The sequence below is a fragment of the Dromaius novaehollandiae genome, chromosome 17 (assembly GCF_036370855.1).
Source record: "Dromaius novaehollandiae isolate bDroNov1 chromosome 17, bDroNov1.hap1, whole genome shotgun sequence".
Lineage (NCBI taxonomy): Eukaryota > Metazoa > Chordata > Aves > Casuariiformes > Dromaiidae > Dromaius > Dromaius novaehollandiae.
Genome location: NC_088114.1, coordinates 11,447,169 through 11,466,525, shown reverse-complemented (window position 1 = coordinate 11,466,525; position 19,357 = coordinate 11,447,169). Strand labels below are relative to the sequence as shown.

The following is a 19,357-nucleotide window of genomic DNA, read 5'->3' as shown; positions in this document are numbered from 1 at the left end:
TAACCATGGAGAGTTTGAATTGCCCCTCCAGTGGCCCTTCATAACGGGCACCTTAATCACTAGGGAAGGAGTCAGGCCTGGAAATACTGGGCCAGGCATGACAGGCTCGTGCTTCCCTGCCTGAAAACACCTGAGCTGCAGCTGCCTCCTTGGCTGAAGACTGATTTGTGTCACATGGACGCCATTGCTGCCAGTTCAGCATCAGCGTTCACTTCCCCGCTGCCTGCTTGAGAGGAATTTCTTGCCTACTCCAGTAGGTATCTTTTTGGCAGTATTTCAGTCACGGGTTCCTCTATTTCGCTTGAGTGGGAGATAGGCCAGGCCCCTCCCTGGATGCTGATATATTTACAACTCCCCATTCCCTTACAGAAAATACTGAGAGTGGAAAAACAGATGCTGAAGATGTGGCTGTGTTTGCTGGGCAGGCATGGAAAGCCAGGCTGCGTCTTGATCACACCCCACTGGGATGTTGTTCCAGACAAACGAGGAGTTTCCAGACTGATAAAGGACCACAGAAAACTCCCACAGATTTTGCCAGTCACCGTGCCTCGTCTTGAAATCACGGCTCTGAACACAAGAGTCCAGTGAATTACCTGAAGCTAACGTGGGGCTTTCCTGAAAAATCCCTCAGTATTACCCCAGCCTGCCTAATCCTCTGGGTGTTTGTTGTTCCCACTGGCCGCCTGCTCCTTCAGCCGCCCCTCTCCAGACGGTGACAGCTTGCGGGCAAGAAACAACAAAGGCCCCGTGCAAGATTCTCTGGTGATAATACGTGTGCTGATGGAAAGCGGTGGTGATTTCCAGACAATAACAGGGAGAAGGGGTAGGAAACCAGCCGCCGGCGGATGTGGTATCTCTCACCTCTCTGTTATGGGTTGAAGCTCTTATTTCTGAGCACAGTCAGACTGTCTGCACTGGGTCTGTTTGCACATGCTGCCGTGAACCTGCAGCTGCGCTCACAGCATCGCCATCGCTGTGCCTTGGTGAACAAGCTGTCTGGAACTGCGTGGTAAAGGTGGAGAGGTTTCCCACAGGTTCCCCTTGGATTCGAACACCTCTTCTCCATGCCCTCCCACCAGGAAAAGGAATCCGCTTCCACAGGAAACTTCTCCTTTCCGGGACAAGCGTTTTCCCATTCCAGAGAGGTGAGAATGGCTTGCAGTTGAAATGAAACAGCAGGTCAGCAACATATTTCACTTGTTAATGACCTTCGGAAACATTCAGGATCTCTGCCTGGGGGCAGGTTCTGTAGCAGAGGTGAAGTAGGTGTGTTATAAGGTCACAGCAGGAAAACTACCTTTTCCTTCCAGAACAGAATGGGAGAAACACTCACATTTTTGGATATCATTTATAACAGAAAAGAATAGGATGAAACTGCAGGCAAGAAGGCCAAAATATAGTAAAAAGGGAGTAAGAACTGTTTGGTGGATCTGCCAGTGTAACTGTTTAATCTGTCTACTTAGGTATTTCAGTCATTCCCATCGCTAAGTCTCTGCTCTGGCTTTGCAATTAGTGCAGAAAGTTGCCGTATCACCTACTCTGGCCACTGAGGATAAAAACCTGGTGCAAACAAGCATAAAACTGGGACTGCAAACTGTGAGACGCAGAACATGTAGGCTGTTTGTATTTGCCTTCTTGGGTCGCAAGCAAGGCCGCTGCTGCGGGGTTCTTCCTCCTGCTTCCACGAGTCCCTTCCGTGCGAGCAGGCACGTGGGCGGCTGTGCAGGAGGGGGCCGCTGGGCTCCGTCCACGGAAGGTGGAGGCCGAACTGCTTCTGCGCCCCGGAGGATCGGCTTCACAGCAGCGGTGCGATGCACCTCTGGTAGCTGCTCTGAGCCCAGCACAGGGCCTGCGCGTCCCCTGTCCCCGCGATTACCCGGGGGCGCAGAGCGGCCGGCGCCGCCGGGGCTCCCTTCCGCCGGGCCACCGGGAGCGGCACCGGGGGCACCTGAAGGAGGGCGGCTGACGCACAGCGATCCCGGCTGCGCAGGGCGCCGGCCCCTCGCCTCCGCTGCGCCCTCCGCCAGGGCCCTGCCCGCCGCTGCTGCCCGCCGCGCCGCGCCCCGCTCCGCGCCGCCGCGCTGCCTCCCCCGGCTCGCGGCACGGGCGAGGGCCGCCAGCGCCCTCTGGTGAGCGCGGGCGGCCGCGGCGGCCACCTCGCCGCCCGCCAGGCCCCGGGCGCGGGCCGGCACCGGGGAGGAGTCGCCCCGGGGCCGCCGCCTTCCCCCCCGCCGGGGGGGGCGGGGGTGTCACGAGGCCGCGCCCCCTCCCGCGCGCATGCGCCTCCCAGCACGCTGAGCCCCCGGCCAAGGGCAGCGCTCCCGGGGGGGGGGGGCCGGGCCGGCTTCATCCGCCGCCGCTGAGCATGCGCGCGGCGTCACGTGGGACGGCGCGGCCCTTTTAAGGCGGCGCGCGGCGGGGGGTCAAGGAGAGCGGCGAGGACATGGCGCGCGGTGGCAGGAGCGTAGCGCGGCCGGCAGCGGCCCCAGCGGCCCCGGTGCCCGCCAGGTACCGCCGGGCGGGGGGTCGGGGGCGGCGGTGGCGGCGCGTCCCGGGGGCGGCTCCCTGACCTGCCTCTCTCCGCAGCGCGGCCCCGGCGGCGGTGGCGCCGCAGCCGGCGCAGCCCGGGCTGATGGCGCAGATGGCGAGCACGGCGGCGGGGGTGGCCGTGGGCTCCGCCGTGGGCCACGTCGTGGGCAGCGCCCTCACGGGCGCCTTCAGCGGCGGCGGCTCCGCCGAGCCGGCCCGAGCGCCCAGCGCCGCCCAGGTGAGAGCCGGGGCCCTGCGGGCGTTCGGGCTCGGGGCGGGGGGCGGCGGGTTCGCTCGGCTCCTGCCGCAGCCGGTGTCCGGGAGGTGCTGCTGCTCCTTGCAGGGAGCCTGGCGCGGCTCGTCCCGGCGCAGGGGCCACCCAGCCGCGGGGTGCGGGGGCAGCGGGTGCTTAGGGGGCAGGCCCCGTCCTGAGGGTGTGCTGGTCACTGCGCAGGCTTGCTCGGAGGTGACCAGGGCTGTGAAGCATGTAACTGGCACCGCAGCTTTCTTGTCCTGCGCAGTTAAGGTTCCTTTGGAAGCCGCACGGGGCTGTTCTGCAGGGAGGTGATGGAGGTTCTCGTGCGTTTGCCAAAGCTGGTGGGTGAACCCTAACCTGGGCCAGCCTGTCCTTGTCCGCAGGAGCCCCGGCAGCCTGTGCACCACCAGTCGCCCTACGGACCCTGCCACTACGAGATGAAGCAGTTCCTGGAATGCGCCACCAACCAGAGCGACCTGACCTTGTGCGAGGGCTTCAATGAGGCCCTGAAGCAGTGCAAATACAGCAATGGTGAGCGACTGCACCTGTCCCTGCAGCAGGGGTGGGGACAAGTGAGCTGGTGCCAGGGAAGTATCTGAGAGGAGTCAGGCTGTGAAACCAGCCTCTTGGGGGTCTGCTGCCCTTCAAGGCATTAAATGGGAAGCCATTGCTGCCTCAAGTGTTTCTTGTACTCTGGGATGCCAAAGGGAACTGGGAAGGGCAGGAGAAATGGTCCTGTCTCAGTGGAGACAAGAATACTACAGACCCTCTGATTCTTTCCTTGCTGCTCTGGGAAGCCTGCTGCTTTCTCAACTCAAGTTTTCTAGTTCCTGCTCCATCTGTTAAAAGCAGATTCAGTATATTATGACTTGATCTAAAAAACTTGGGCAAGAGAGCTTTTATTCAACTCCAGCTGTTGGTACTTGCACCTAATCCTGAATTTGTGTTTTTCTTTCCCTGTAGGTGTTTCTTCTCTCCTGTGAAGACTCCCCCTTCATGTAGGGAGAATGAGAGCCCGGTATAGAGCCCTGCTGGCTGCAGGGAGTAAAGGAAGGACAGGTGGATGGGTTATGATGTGGAGGGAACAGAGTGACCAAACAAGAGTCTTCTAGTGGTAACTCACTTCTAGACTAGAAAGGAAGGAAGAACAATTGGACCTACGAGACTTTGGAATAGCCCTGTATCTGTTACAGAGAAATAAAGGAGACTATTTGAACCTGTAACTTGTTCATTTCCTTTATTTATTATCAAACTACAGTTAAGCTACTGAAATATTAAATGTGTATCAGCTCTACTTATGGGACAGGGGACAACTGCATTTCTCCTGCAAACAGGAGGTGCAGCCTAACAAGGACTGTACCTGTGTGGCCTGAGGAAAGCAAATCCACAACCAAGCTGAGGCTTGACTGGTCACAATCTGGGCAGATGGTGGGGGCTGAACAAAAGTCACTTGATGTTCTGCTGTATTTTCAGGGACTTGTATTCTCTTTCCACTGGTATCCTCTTCCTGAAGAGCTGTGTTCTGAGCCAGGAGCTAAGAAAATGACCTGTCTGGTTGTGTGACTTGGGATGCTGTTGGTTGATCTTATTTAGAGTCTTAACAGGTTATGCAATATTCTCAAGGTCACTAGGATCAGGCTAAGTTCTTAGCTGACTACTTCAGTTGTCATAGAACAGTCTTATCCAGGACTGCCTGCAGACTCCTCCAGCAGGAGACTTGGGTCTTCATAGTAGTGCAAGATGCTAGTTGAAATGGAATTATTGAGACTTAAGCTTGAGTTTTGGTAGGACATCAGTGAATTTCAGATCCTTAAATCTGCCATAGAAATCCAGTTAAACCTTTAAAACTGACAACCTCTAGCTGTTGAATGTTGGACTAGTTCCCTGCCTCTTTCCTTGGTTTGTGAGGAAGTCCAGATTCAGAAGCTTAAAGTTGGCAGCAGATGCTGGAGGCTGCTGATGAAATTCCTGCTCCTCCTAAATGTCAGGATTCAAATTCTTTGTGGTGGATAATGTCTGAACAGTGCCTAGCCTTGCCTGGCTGCCTTGCACTCTTGAGAGACAGCTTGGGGCGGGGGGGAGAAGCAGGTGCCAGAGACTTGCGGCTGGGGTGCTGTGTGTGCTGGGCTGCCCCAGTGTGAACAGGGAGCAGCTACTGTGATGCAGCAGATTAACTTACTCCCTTTAAGAAATAATGGTTGGACTGATGTTTGTGTGGGCTGGTCTGGGTGGAAAAAAGCTGTTAAACTATCAATGATGGAGTGCATGTGGTAGCTGTGCTTTGTCTTCTGACCTGTGTTGGTTAGGTTTAAGCAATGCTCCTTCTGGATTTGTGGGGATGCTGGATGTGGCTTGAACAGCTTTGCCTGATGGATGCAGGGGACAGTGAGTCTCTAGAAGGGCACTGTCATCATGGTGACAGTGTTTGAGGCAGGCATGTCTGCTGATATGATGTCACTTGATCCATGTTTTTCTTTCAGCTGCCAGGGTTTGAAAGGAGGTGCAGCTTCTCGTCACTCAGGAGTACAAGTCATGCCATTGAAATGTGACCCCTTGGAACAGGAGGCAGACTGCAGCTGCTGTCTGTGCCTGGCTGCAGCGCAGCTTTTATATGCTTTTGTCAAGGTGCAGCTTTGGATGAGGAAGTGTGAACGTGCAGGAGGAGCGGGGAGATGCCAGGAGGAACAAACAGCTAAATAGCGGAGGGTTCTTGCTCTGCTGGGGGACTGCTCAGGCCAGTGCAGTGCAGCAGTGGTGAAACCTGGTGTAGTCACTGTGCTTGTGAGCAGCAACAGGCCTTGCTCCTCTCAGGCCTTACCTCATCTTGGGGTGCCCTTTAGCTCTGAGCTCTTCTTGCTCTGTGGGGTGGGCCTGGGCCTGGCTGGGGTGCTGGTGAGGGACTGAGCCCTCCTCTGTGTGGGGCCCCTCCTCCACTGGTCTCTCAGCTGGGGGTTTGCTGACAGCTTCTGCAGCAGATCTGTGGAACAATCCCAGAAAACCTCTGTTAGATCAATTTCCTTCAGTGGGTCCTTTGCCACTTGGCATGTTGAGCGAGGCTGTGCCAACCTGCATGGCTTCAGCCTAGGAGGTGGAGTTCCGAGTTTCCTGATCTCTCCTGTTCTTCCCTCCCTGTTCGTGCCAGGAAAATGTCTCCTCTTCACTTCTGACCCCTCTGTGCTGTGGGGCTAGTGCTGTACTGTGGGAAGATTGGCAGCATGTGCCTATATGGTGCTTGAGGTGTTCTTCTGGAAAGCATCTCCTGCTTCTTGCTGCCCCTTCTCTTTCCTCCTGAATTCACCTGTTACCCACAGCAGTAACCATTCCTGTCTGGGCAAGTCCTGTAAAAGTTTCCCTAAGCAGCCTGATACTGTGTTGTGAGGGGGCACTGGGAAACCCAGAGAATGTGTCCCTTGGACACATGCGTATGAGGTTTGTGGTGGTGGTGGTGGGGACTCAAGCCTGCACCTTCAGCCCCTCTGTGGAGGTGAAGCCTGGTTCTTACCTGTGAGGTCAGGGTAGTGTTTTCCCAGGTTCTCCAGTAAGGATTCATAGCAGGTGGCTTCAGTGCTTTCTTCTCCTACCAGCAGAATGGGAGAATTGGATTAATCTCTGTCCTGGTAGAAAGCTGAAGTAAAGACTTGTAATTGGGGTAGGTGGCTCTGCTCACTAAAGGCTTCCTTTCCCCCTAGGTGCCACCTCAGACTGCAGGACACAACATCGTAGTGTGCAGCTCTGGTTTTTCAGGTGAGCTGATTCCTGCCCTCTCTGAGCTACTGTGCTGTGTCTAAATGATTGCTGAACAGAGCTCCTCTCCAAGCTGCATCTCTGTTTCTAGGTGGTGACAGGGTTTCTCTGGTGTGTGGGAAGGTTGCTTGAAATGCTGTGTGAAGCTTCACACTCAAAGCAGACCCTTCCTGGTGCAGGGGCTGAGCTGTGCCATCTGGCTGAGGAACTTACGGATGACTCTGATGAGGATGTAGCGCTGCCTTTCCCGCAGGTATTTAGTGGCAAATTCAGATGCAGGATTTTCTACTTTGCTCAGGTTCATCAGGGCCCCTGATTCATCCAGAAGATCAATGTTGTCTAAAAGAGAGGAAGGGTGATGTTTCTATGTGCCTCTGCATGGCCATTGTCAACCTGTGGGGTTTAGGGGACTCTTCCTTGGAGTTATGCTGTGAAGAGGTTATGTTGAGGTCTAGAGGTGAGGAGGCTTGCTTCCCCTTCCCTGCACTTTGGGGTGGTCTGCAATTCCCTGTGAGCCCTTTGTCACCCTCTGCTATGCCTCTCTTTAAGGGAGAGTGTCTATCCCTCAGGTGAAGGCTGCTCAAGAGTGCACAGTACCTTCTGGTCTGCATTGACACTTCCTCTTCAGGTGGGCGATGAGGATGAGGACACGGCACTGCAGGTTCACCATCACTTGGCAGTTGGCTGTAGACAGGAAAAGTGACCTCAGATGGGAGAAGACTGGGGTCACCCCAGATCCTGAGGGCCCACAACCATCGCAGCCCAGCTCCAGCACAACAGGGCTGGGAACTGCCACTGCTGGGCTGGCCAGCGAGGGCAGGATCCCTGCCTGCCCGTCAGCCAACTTTGAGCTACGGTATTGCAGGTCACGTACTCTGGTGCTTGGTGCTGAAAATGTTCCACATCAGGAGCTGGGCTGGGCATTTGGGTTGGGTGTGAATTGCTCTGCTTCATGAAGTGCCACTGTCCTTTAACTTAGTTTCATCAAATGGGAGAAGTGGGAAAATCCGTGAGCCCCAGTCCCTGGCATTCCCCTGCCATCAACTTGTCCAGGTCACATGTGGAAGGAGCAGAGATCTGGGCTGAGTCACTGTGGGATGTTTGGGCTGTGAACTTTCACCAGGCTTGGCATGACTGAGAAATCCCCTCGGCTGACAAACGTTGGATCCAACTCAAATAGCAGAGGGAGCAGAGGCTTAGGACTTGCTGCAGGAGCTGCCAGACATACATGGTCCTTGGAGTCGGGCAGAGGCTTTCTGCCAACTGTGGGCAAGGCCAGGACAGCATCTTCCCAGTGGCCTGGGTCTGCTCGTTCTCCCTGCAGGCTATTTGCTCTCTGAAGCAAAGTGCCAGGATTTGAGCAAGGGGAGCCCTTCCCCTACCATGGGCACAGCAGGGAGCCAAGGAGCTCCCAGTGCTGCCCCTTCTGCCCTGTGTGCCTCTCTTGCTGTGTCTGGACAAGCAAAACCCTCTCCAGTGTTTCTTGATAACCCACCCGTGCTTGCCTCTGGCTTCTCTCCTGACTAGTAACTGCCCTGCTGGGGCAGGTTTTTTGACTCACTGTGCAAGGGTTAAATATCTCTTAAACGGATGAGGCAAGGGAAGCTGCTGCAGCCCAGCAGGGCGCTCCTGCTCTGCGCTCTGGTCCCAGAGCACTAGGCACTGCTGTGCACTGAAGTGCCTTGTCTCCCTGCCCCTGCAGGGCCACCACCTGGTCATGAGACAGTCCAGCAGACAGGCCCGCCCTGAAAGCTGAGTCCAAGCCAGAGCTTTTCCCACCTACCTCCATATCTCACCGTAGTGAACATAGCGCTTCTCGGCACACCTCTTCCCAGAGCCGCTCTCCTCCCATCGGGGCCCGGGCTGGGGCTGTTGGCTGCTTGCGAGGGGAGCAGTCCTGCAGGCTGTGGCAATGACAAAACGCCCGATGTGGTTAGTCCCGGCAGCGCTTAGGGGAGGGGCTGCGTTTCCAACCAACACTCTTGGTTTCAATAGCCAGATTTCCCAGCAACGGGGAACGGCTCCGTTCCCCGGCAGATTCCTGAGCCTTCTGCAGCCGGGGAGTGGGAGAGGGCAGAGCAGAGGCTCTGCAAACAAAACAGGGCCCCTTGGGAAGGCTGCCCAGCCTGCGTTGTCCCAGACTCCCTGGATTTCAGTCTTTTCTGAGACTCATGTTTCCTGCCCCATGTTTGCTCTGCAGCCTGTCTGGGCTTTGGTGCCTGATTGCCCCCATCCTGCTCCCTGCTGAATCCAGCACGGCCAGACCAGCAGAGAGGGCAGCCGCGGTCTCCTGAGATGGGCAGATGTCAACAGCAAAATCTCCCTCAGGGCAACTCTGCCCTGGTTTGATGGGGATAGCTACAGGCTGGGATAAAACCTGCTTTATTTGGGTGAGTTTCTTTTGCTAACTAAGCACATCTAGTACATAATGGCAGGAGGGAATAGCGCTGGCAGAAGAGGGTGAGCACTCGGCTGCGTTCATATCTGCTCTTGCACTTCATGGAGCCAGTCGCTTTCCTGCACCCACAGGCCACCAGAGCGGCTTGCATTGCTTGTGCAGCACCCGCATCTTCCACTTAGTGCCCAAACGTTGGTGTCCTGTAGCATCGTCCTCTTTGCCTCCCGAGAGGCTGAGACATGCAGATCCAATCACTGCCCGAGGCCGGTCAGCAGACGCAGAGCACCTAGCAGACTGCAGCAGGTAACAAAGCCGGTGCCCAGGGAGTGACTTGCAGGGACCCAGGGAGCGATGCTGCATATCCAGTGCTTGTGGCCCCGCGGACAACTTCCCTGTCATCGCGTCTCATGCAAACACCCCTCCTTGCATGGGGAAAGGGCTCCACAGCTGTTTAGTGCAGCAGGGCCCGTGCGGGGCTCTCATGGCCCAGAGTGTGTGCAGGCAGAGCTGTGCTGATGTCCCCGCTCCTATTACTTCTCCCTTGAGCAAGTGTGAAACCTCAGAGCAAAGTGCTGGTTCTCACCAGCCTCTTCAGCGCTGGAGCCAGCAGGGCTGCAGCCCTTGCTGCTCTCGATGCTGAGGATGTCCTAAAACCAGCCTGTGCTTTGGTGACCTCAGTTTCCTGACTGAAGGTCTCTGAGTGTAATGGGTTCACGCCCTGCAGGTGTGAACAAAAGGTGTAACAAATGTTTGGCTTTGGCTTATGGGGGAGGATGTTTTCCTCTTTCCAGGTCATACAGGGTTGTTCCACAGGTCTCTGGACACTGCACGTATGCCAAGAGGCAACCACAGAGAGGCAGGTGGTTTGGATTCCCCCAGGCCATGTTCTCAGGCTCCAGGGTGGGTGATAAGCCAGGATTTGATATTTCCAGTCTCCAGGAGCTGATGCAGAGCCCAGTGGAGGGCATGAGTCTTTCTGGTGAGCTGAACAGGCCGTGGAGAACATGTTCCTGTGGTAAAAAGGCTTCTTGTGAAAAGGAGGAAATTGGCCACTTAGCCCCAGCCTTGATGTCCCCCCTCTGCCACCTGTGTGGGAGGCTTGGCTTCATCTGTGGGGCAGCTTGCCTCCGGCTCCTGCCCCATGGGAAGACGGCTGCAAACAGGCTGGAGGAGGAGCCTTGGGGTAAGGTATGGTGGCGGGTGCGTCGCAGGAGGCTGTGGCTGTGCTGTGGAGGTGTGTGGCCTCTTTGGTGTCAGCCCTTTCTCCCAACCCAGTGGCTGCTGGGTGTGGAGGAGCCTTGGAGAGCGGCTCCCGTGGGTGCCAGTCTATGACACGGTGCCCAGAGATGGCAACCTGCTGATACAAAACCTGCATTATCTCTGAAGCTTTTGCCATCACCGAAAGGCCTGGTTTCTCATGGCTGTTGTGGGACCATTTCCTCGGCAGCACTGATGCTCTGAACAGGGATGCAGCTTGAAGCTGTCCCCAGGGAGGTGGTTGCCAGGTGAAGGAGGAGGCATCTGTGCTTTGTTTTGCCCCTGATCTGCAGGAAATTCAGTTCTAGGAATGAGCATCTAGAAAAAGATCTAAGAGAGGGGTGAAGAAGGAGGCAGATTTATCTGCTTGGGGAAACCGGGCTGAATTCTTTCCTTCAGGCACAAGCAGAGACCTGGGCTCTGCCCGATGGCTCTCCACATCCCTGCTGCAGCCTCGGGGCTGGTGGGCTCATGATCACCACGACTGGCTTTAGCTGCTCGCTCCCAATCCCTGGCAAATCTGCTGAAGCTGAGCCTGGGGTAGAAACCCCTAATTCCTGGAGATGCCAAGACATGGTGCCAACAGAGATAGTGGATTTAAGGCACATGAAACTCTTCTTCCCTCTCTCCACTCAACCACAGCATGTTGCAGAAGGAAGAAGTTACCTGTGTTTCTGCTCACTGATGCCTGCCACTGAGATCCCCTCTCTGCCACAGGTGCCAGCTACCCTCTCTCAGGGATGGCCCCATCAAATCACAGCTAACTAAACCCAAAACAATTCTTGCCAACATATTTCTGTTTGCTCTAAGACCAGAGAATGGCTCGTGGGCCTGAAAGCTTTCCTTTTGCATCCAAATAGAGCTGCTGGGCAAACGAAGGCCAGGGTTGGTGCCTACCCGCCTGGCCACGCCTGCAGTGAGCGGTGCTGGCTTTGTGCACGCGCAGAGGATGTGGCCTGGGGCAGCTCCCAGTTGAGCTGGTAGAAAAACAGATCTTGATAACCTGTGCCCGAAGCTGCAGAGTTAAGGTTTCTAAAGGCGGGTTGAGGAAGTAGGTGCATGGTGCTTCATCTCTGGGTCTCCGAGGAGTGACGGGGGGAAGCAGCAAGCTCGATGTGCACGCGTGGCCCCTGCCTCACCCCCTCGGTGCCGTGCAGCTGAGGAGACCACGGCCACCCCGGGGCTCACACCTTGCTGGGTCCCTGCCGTGCACATTGCGGAACAGGGGCATGGGCCCTCGGCGCCAGCCCCAGATGCTGCGTTGGAGCTGTGGAGGGTGCTGAGGACAGGCTGCTGTGACCCCCGCTGCCGTTGCTGCCTGCCTCGTTGGTGCCCCCACGGCTGCAGGACAAGCCCGGGGCCCTCAGCCCTGCCGGAGGAGGACACCCCACCGGGGGATGTTTGCCACGTGCCGTCTCCTGCAGCCTCCCGCTCCCCTGAGGGACCCACGCCAGCACTGCGGGGCTCCGACACGGGGCCCTGCCCAGGCACCTGTGCTGAGGCCTCGCCTGCGGGACCCGGTTATTATTAGAGCCCTTTCGCAGGTTGTTTCTGCTTACGTGGTTTGCAGGTGGTGCTTTTGCAGGAGGTGAGAACGCCGGCACTGCGCAGAGGCTCGCGCGCAGCCTGCCTCCTCTTGAGTCAGCTACAGATGCCAGCAGTGATGAGATGGGCTGGAGACAACAGGACGACGTGCCGGGGCTGAGCATGGCTCTCCTCCTCTCTCACGCTGCGCTCATGCTCCTGCTGCCGCTGGCTTTTCCTCAGGGTAAGCCCTTGTGCCACGGCCTTTCGGGAGGGTGGAGGCAGCCGGCACCCACCCCACCTTGGGCGGCCGGCACAGCCGCGGGAAGGGGGGATGTTTCCCGGAGGCCTGACTGTGAGCAGTGCTCAGCGTCACCCTCGTCCCGGCAGGGCCACCGGCCACAGGTTTCCCCTGCGCGATGGCCAAACCAGCCCCGTGGCTGCAGGAGCTGATGGAGCCTGGGCTGAGGGCTGGTCTCTGTTTGTCAGGTCTGGGTTTCTCGTCGACATGTGGGTTTTTTTATGATGCATCTGCAGAGATGTGTTGAAAGCGGTGCTCTCCAGGGCTGAGCCCACACCAGTCGCTCACCCAGGTTGTTCCCTGCCTCTTCGCAGGTTGCTGGAACAAAGAGGGAAACAAAAAATGGTTCCTGATGTTTTTTGCAAAAGTATTTGGATGCCGAGCTGGTGAAGGAAATATCAGCTAAGCAGCACTAGGTGTTGTCTAAGCAGTGTAAAGAGCTTGGGCGTGTTCATTTGTTTATCAAGATCGAGTGCGCTGATAGCCAAGAGTAAAAGTAAGATAAGAAAGTCCCAAGATCATTTAGCGTTCGCTGGCGTGAAACTTACCCTGCCATGTTCCCATTGCAGCTTTTACGTAATGGAACCATGCAGGGCTGCTTGTTGTCTAACAGCACATCGAGTAAAGAGGCATCAGGTAGAAGGCTGCTCTTGGCAGCGTTGCGTGCTGTGATTCTGGTTGGGGATGCAAAGACTACAATAACTAGGGAATCCCACAGCGTGTTAGGGAGAGGCAGGCACATGAATGAGCCCCGAGACTCCCTTAGGCTCGCTCTAGGGCTAGAGAGAGATTTAGGGCTGAGGCACTTACTGGGGAATTTGGTGAGGGCTTCTGTGTGTCCTGTGACCCCCCAAAGAAATGAATTTAGTCAGATCATTTGGTCAGCCTCTCACCACGATGTCGTTTACTCCATGCTCAACGTTTGGAGCCAGCACAGTGATGTGGACTTATGCAAGTGTGGCCCCTCCTTGCCTGGGAGCAGAGTTTAGGTCTGAGAAAGTGTCTGCCTTTAACTCTCAGTTTTGTTTTGGGTTCAGAGGCTCTCAGATGTCATGAGAGCAAAGTGATTCTCGTGACCGAGGGGGAGCCCATCTCGATTGCGTGTCCTTTCCACAAACACTGTGGCATCAAGGATACCTTCCATGAGATCATCTGGAGCTATGAGAAGGACTCGAGAAGGATCCTGCAGTTTAGGATGACACCTCCCACGAACACCTCCGTTGTGTCATGCAAGGAAGGTCACTTCAGGGGTGAGCTGGATTTTGGAAGGTGCGTGAGCTTTCTCAACATCTCAGAAGTGCTTATAAATGACGCTGGCCGTTACCTCTGCTACGTGAAGGTAGGGCTGAGCAGTCCATCGACAGAGGTGACTCACCTGCTTGTTAGAGGTGAGTTTGGCTCTCTTTCCTCTGTTCTCCTGTTTCCCTCCCTCCAACAGTGCACCTCCCTGAGATGCCTTAGACCTCGTTTGTCACAGAATGAAAAAGTCCAGGATTTGAGCCTGGTTGTGACTGACTTGAAAATCCTTCCCGGCGTACATGTTCCCTTCCCGTTCTCCTGTACATAGCTGGCTTCGCTCTGATTGCCTGGGAATGCCAGCGCAGCTGGAGGGGGCCAGGAGACCTTTGGCTGTGCCGCCTCCCTCAAAGCCAACCGGCTCTGCCTCCAGCAGTCCTGGCACACAACATCTCACCGCTTTTAATTGCCTCCAAGGAAGGACATGCCACCCTCTCCCTTGAGAACCATTTCCCCGCATACCTGCTCTTCCCATAAGGAAGGTCTTCCTAATGTCTAGCTTGACTCTCTCCTGCATCAGTTTCTGCTCTTGCTTAACAGCTGACAGACTCCCTCAGCATTTTGCATGGGATACCTTTACTGTTAACATTTTGGCTACTTCCGGGAGAGCCTAGGAGTCGGATTCTAAGCCTTTGGGAAGCGTTAGCCTTGTCAGAGTGACTTCAGTGGACAAGGACCTGCTGACCTGCCCCCGTGCTGGGAAAGGGAGGAGAATCTGCATTTTAGCACTCAGCTGGATGAGGCGCAGGCACTGTTATTGCCTTATAGAGCCTTGCTTTGCATGTCTGACACTGCAGCTCTGCAGTTCTTACTCACTTGCAGTGCAGCATGCAAAATTGTCTTTGGCACTGCATCCATTTTATTCTATTATGTAATTGTGTTGTATTATGTTATTTCATAAATTTCCTTCAGAATTGTGTTTGCTTTTGAACTTGTAATTTTTTCACTTTCCCTCTGTCCTCCTGTTTTTTTTTCTTTTCTATAAATTTATATATATATATATGGTCTGTATAACATTTATTGCCATTAGCTGTTTGAATGAGGTAGTCAGAAAGAGAAGAAAAATACAGTGGTCACTGGTGGCTGTGTGTTGTTTACAGCTTAGTAAAGTAAATCTGCTCTTTACGCTTTAGCTTTCTCCAAAGCTGAAGTCTGCTTGGACAGTCTAGCTGTGAGTTTTTCAACCACAGAACCGTGTTCCCATCTCCAGAGCCGTTGCTAACCCCAGTGTCGCGACAGTTGGTGACTGTGTGGAGAAGCAGTCTGGTGTATCAGCTGCACACAAGTGTAATCCCTGAGGCAGGGGTTGAGATTTCCCCCAAAGGGCATCTCTTTCCTTCTGACAAAAGCATCCTGGGGCCCTTGTTTTGTTTTGTAAGCAGCAGATAAGCTACATGGGGTGGCAAAGTGTAGGTTGAAGCCTTCACTGCATCCCCCACAGCAAACACGAGTCGCTTGCCAGGCTCTTCGCAGTCCCGAGGCCAAGGTCTGCTCTGCAGCACGTTGCCTTGGCGTTTTGCAGGGATCTGTTCTTAAGCTGAAGAGGATGATGGTGGTTCAGAGGTAGAAGCGTGGGAATGATGTGAAATACAAAGCAGCTGGCTGGGGCAGCAGTGGAGCTGAGCTGGTTTCCACGTGTGGCACCCCAGGACATTCCCACTAGCTCGTGATGCTGCAAAAACTCTTGTGGCCCCGCACTTTGCCTGTGGCTGGCGGCCTGCCAGCGTCAAAGCAGCTCCATCACGGCCACCTCCACAAAGCACCCTTCTTTGCAGGTCAGCAACCCAGCGCAGCCTCCGAGGGCCTCCGCTACTCTGTGCCTCGAGGCAGTGAAGTCATTTTGGACTGCAATTTCACCACCAATGTGACCGGCAACTTCACGGAGCTCTTCTGGCTGCATGAGCGAGAGGAGAGCCCACCTCGACTCATTGCGTGGCACCATGAGTCCAGCTGCCCAGACGGGAACAGCACTGGGAATCGCTTCCAGAGCTCATTGGATCTGGAAAATCACTGGAGCCGTCTCACCATTTCTGGGCTGCAGGAGAGTGACAGCGGCTGGTACCAGTGCGAGAGACTGGGGCAGTTTTCTGGTGGGCAGAGAGGGAGAGGAACCAACCTCACCGTGGAGAGTGAGCATGTTTACAGGGAGCCTGGGCTTGTGCATGAAATCCTTCTGTCTTGCTTGGTCTTTACGTTTTACAGTCTCTCTATCTTAATCCATGGCCTGGACCTGCTTAGGGCTTGGTGTCACAGTGAATGTGTGACACTTCTCATCTAGGACGTATCTTCAAAACGTGTGGGGTGACTCACACTCGCTGTGCCACCACCTTGCGGCGTTTGGGGCGTGCGGGTAGGTGGCAGCGGGAGCGGTGGCTGCAGCATGCTTGTACCAGCACAGTCTCAGTGCTGGCTGCACAGAGCGAGCTGCTGCTGTGCTGCGATGGTGGGGCTTCGCAGGGCTGGACACAGTCAAGAAAAGACACATAGATAAATTTAAAGCAACTACAAAACCACAGAATGTCATCTGTGACAAGCCACAGGTTGCTGCAGATGGTTAGCTGTAAGAGCTGTTGATTGCTGGTGATGTGGCCCCCTAAGAAACAGATTTTCATCTATGCCCGATGATGATATGGATTCCTTATGCATTTAATTTCATGTGCAAAAATGTCTTTCATCCAGTGTGACCCATAACAAAACCCAGCAGAGCTGTTCTAAGGAAATCCTGACTGCATTTGGTGTTTGGCCATGCGAAGCCTGGCCAATTAATCCAGTGTGGTTAATTGAAATTATGCAGTAATTTGGTCTTGCTCTGACTCAGCTAGAGAATATATAATCTGATGATAAAACATGACACTGCTTTGAAGTGTAGGACTTGCCATGTCCCAGTTGATTAGTTGCCAGAAATGTGCGATTCATCTTAAAGACGGGCCTTTGCTCTCCTTTCCAGGCTCCCTGACTGCACTACTGGTGGCTTCGGGGAGTGCTGGGTTTGCTCTGGCTGCCTTCTGCCTGTACTGTCTGTGTAAGTAATGCTGGACAATTGCCCAGGTGTCCCCTCATCACAGCAGTGTCTCCAGCTGTCTTCTGAGTGTCTATGAGGACATTTGCCCTTTGGCGACATGGCCAGGGCGCGGCGCCTTGCCTTGTGCTGTCCCTCTGCTGACACCTCACTGCGTGCCGTGCTCTCGCTCAGGTGTGGGCCCCGGGCGCAGCTGTGGGGCAGCATGAGGCCGCGGCTCGCGCGAGCGGCTCTGCGGTCAGGCCGCTGCTCTCCCATGCCATCACCTGAAGGAGCGAGGAGTGCAGCAGGTTGTGGGTTCCTCCATGCCCTGGCAAAATGCCGTTCAGTAGTCAGTGGGATGTGGGGTTCAGCCAAAGGAAACACCTTGGGGATGGCAAGGAGGTGTGGGACAAGCCATTGCAGTGCGAAAAAGCTGCCAGGAAAAACTCTCCTTGTAGAAACGAGCCCCTGGTCTGCGAGTAGAGGCGCCGCGCTCGAACTCGGCTGTGCTCTGTTGCCACAGGTTGCTCCGACAGAGCTCTGCGTCCCCTCTGCTCTGCATTCAACAGGCATCGCGCTTGTGCAAGGAGCCTAGACGCCTCGCCAGAAGTGCCAGGTCCCCCCTCCGGGCCCGCTGAGGAGTGCGTGAGGGAGCCCGCAGGCAGGGAAGCCACCTACGCCGGCCTTAGCAGCGAGTACAGCGTAAGCACGGCCCCATGCTGCAGCCAGAGAGGAGGAGCAGGTTGAGCAGGGCTGGGCTGTTGCTTGTCCCCCTCCTTGCCTGCGAATGAGCGGAGACGGGCTAACCTGCCCTGGCCGCGGCTGGTCTCTGCGCTGTGCTGTGCGGGCGAGGGAAGAGCTGCAGACCCCAGCTGCAGCGGGGCAGACGCTGGCACCCCACGCGGCGGGAGGCGGGAGGCTGTGGCCGCCCTCCGGCCCCGTGAGCGGGATGAGCAGTGGCAGTGGGCCCCCGTGGCTCTCGCTCTGCCGTGGCGTAACTGAGGTCACTCTTCGTTCACAGCTCCTCACTTTCCCCGGAAGGAGCTCCAGTGCTGGGGGCCAGGGACAAAGGTGACATCCCAGGAGGGACAGGCGGCTGTGCTGCGTGTCCGTGCTCATGGCGCTGCGGATGGATTCCCTTCCATTGCACCAAGGTCCCTAGCAAACCCTCCTCTTCTTCAACAGTTGTTTCTTGTGTTTAGCAGGTGTATCAATTAAAACCACTGGAGGACAGACCGTATGAGTGTAAATGCAGTCTCTGCTGTGCTGGCTGCTCCGGCTCTGCGTGGAGCTGGCTCTTGGTTGTTCTGCCACCTTGTCCTGCTCAGACCAACCTTTGCATTTCTTCTCCATGGCTGGTGGCATCCACCAGGCACAGCCACATCCTCCTCCCATGGAGGAAAAGCCCTTCAGCCTTGCCAGGTGGAGTGAGGCCTGCACTGGGGGGCTTTCCTGTCCCAGAACCAGGAGCGTGTGCAGGCAGAGGTGTGCTATGTCTCTGTCCCTCTTGCTTCCCCCTTAAGAAAGCACAGAACTGCAAAGCAGAGAGCAAAGCACTAATTTTCACTGGCCTTGCCAGTGCCGGGGTCTCCTGGGCGGCTGCTGGCACTGCAGCACTCAGCTCCTGCAGGTGCAGCCGATGTGGGCACATGGGAGAAGTGAAGGTCTTCCAAAACCAGCTTGCACTGTCGTGACCTCGGTTTCCTTGAGCAAACCTCTCTGCGGTCACACTGAGATGGTTGTGCTGGTTTTGTGTAAGGAGACACTTTTGCTGAGTTTGTATGTGTAGGTTTGTGGGAAGGGCCCTCAATTTCCTTTCCCACCCAGAGCTCCTCTCTCTAGTGATCACTAGTCTTGTGCTGGGTACAGCAGAGCGCCGCAGGCAGCCAGGCTGCCTCTGTGCCCCAGCAGATGAGCTCGCTGCTCTCAGAGAGCAGGGTGTTTTGGGACAGCCCATATCCCAGCTGTTACGTATTTCTGTTCCCTGTGGGCTGCATCCAGAAAGCCCCTGCCTTGAATGGGCTTTGGAGCTGGCCTCACACGGTCTGCGCTGCCCACTGTATGCTTAACAAGTCGCACGTGTCAGGTTTGCCCAGATGCCTTGGGCGGTTCCAGCAGAGCATCATGCAGGCGCCCAGATGCCAGGGCTGGCTCTCCTCCGCAGCGTTGTCCCTCCTCCCATGGCCTGCACAGCGTGTCGCGAGCTCCAGCAGAGGAAAGACAGCAAATCCCTTCCTGACCCAGAGTGGGACTGCAGCGCTACAACCCGCTCCTGGCTCCACCCTGGCTCCGGCTGCATCATTGCCTTCTGGGATGACTTTTGTGAAGAGCCGGGCCAGGCACTGGTGTCAGCAGGGCCGTCGTCCTGCAAGGGCAGGCCCAGGCTAGCAGGGCCGCTGTGGCGGCTAGTGTCCAACACGCGCCTTCCCAAGAGGCGAGAGGGGCCTGGTGTGCCCGGCCAGCCTCTGCGGCCACCCTGCCACCTCCCTGGTGCCAGGGCAGCCAGGTGGGCCCTATGCACTGGGCACCCCTGCCATCCTGCCCGCAGTTCCTCTGAGCCCTTCTCTTGCTGTCAGGAGCCAGTTTCCCCCGGTGACTGCAAGCAGCCCCCAAAGCAAGGCTGCAGGCCGTTGCTGGGGGTGCCATGTCTTGTCTTGTGCTTTTAGAGATGCCTGAGGGGCTGCTCCTTGCACAGGTGTGAAGGGGAAGCTGGGATTTTCTGCATGTGCAGGGATTGTGTGTCACATGCATACACTCTGTGTCTCCTTGGCAGACGTATGACAATCCTTGCCATCCTCACACACTGCAGCAGCTCCTGAAACCCAGCTGTGCAAGGTGCTGCACAGGAGCATCAAGTCTAACTAGCACCTCTCAACCTCCTGGTACAGCATGCACGGGTCCTGCTTGGTGGCACTTGCATTATTGCTGCTCTGATTAGCCCCTGTCACTGCCTTTTGGTCTCTCTGTTCCCCAGGGAGGTCATGTCACGGTAAATTGGGCAAGGCTGTGTGGGGAGAAGTGTGTTTGTTAGACCAACTATTAAAGAATGTG

At 55.9% G+C, this 19,357-nt stretch overlaps 3 protein-coding genes and 1 long non-coding RNA gene across 6 annotated transcripts in view; 3 read left to right on the top strand and 1 right to left on the bottom strand.

Moving 5' to 3' along the window:
• LOC135330215 (uncharacterized) overlaps positions 1 to 1,417 on the top strand; it is a 37,330-nt gene extending 35,913 nt beyond the window's left edge. For all 3 annotated transcript variants that reach the window (XR_010392074.1, XR_010392075.1, XR_010392073.1), the window contains one exon: positions 370 to 1,417. This is a non-coding gene — a long non-coding RNA (uncharacterized LOC135330215). The remainder of the gene's footprint in view (positions 1 to 369) is intronic.
• Positions 1,418 to 2,363: 946 nt separating this feature from the next.
• On the top strand, positions 2,364 to 4,008 carry CHCHD10 (coiled-coil-helix-coiled-coil-helix domain containing 10). Its single transcript, XM_064522172.1, has 4 exons — positions 2,364 to 2,508; positions 2,587 to 2,767; positions 3,169 to 3,316; positions 3,749 to 4,008. Exons 1-4 carry the CDS (start codon positions 2,444 to 2,446, stop codon positions 3,766 to 3,768), a joined length of 414 nt encoding a protein of 137 aa, XP_064378242.1. The 5' UTR covers positions 2,364 to 2,443; the 3' UTR covers positions 3,769 to 4,008.
• A 33-nt stretch (positions 4,009 to 4,041) lies between these two features.
• On the bottom strand, positions 4,042 to 8,621 carry C17H22orf15 (chromosome 17 C22orf15 homolog). The gene is made up of 5 exons (XM_026116030.2): positions 8,313 to 8,621; positions 7,127 to 7,213; positions 6,743 to 6,868; positions 6,288 to 6,362; positions 4,042 to 5,762 (listed from the first exon to the last, which is right to left on the bottom strand). The coding sequence occupies exons 1-5, from the start codon at positions 8,335 to 8,337 to the stop codon at positions 5,605 to 5,607; spliced, it is 471 nt and encodes a 156-aa protein (XP_025971815.2). The 5' UTR covers positions 8,338 to 8,621; the 3' UTR covers positions 4,042 to 5,604.
• A 2,984-nt stretch (positions 8,622 to 11,605) lies between these two features.
• LOC112992789 (uncharacterized) lies at positions 11,606 to 17,542 on the top strand. Its single transcript, XM_026116027.2, has 6 exons — positions 11,606 to 11,952; positions 13,047 to 13,397; positions 15,081 to 15,434; positions 16,253 to 16,327; positions 16,830 to 17,008; positions 17,328 to 17,542. The coding sequence occupies exons 1-6, from the start codon at positions 11,853 to 11,855 to the stop codon at positions 17,379 to 17,381; spliced, it is 1,113 nt and encodes a 370-aa protein (XP_025971812.2). The 5' UTR covers positions 11,606 to 11,852; the 3' UTR covers positions 17,382 to 17,542.
• Positions 17,543 to 19,357: the final 1,815 nt, after the last annotated feature.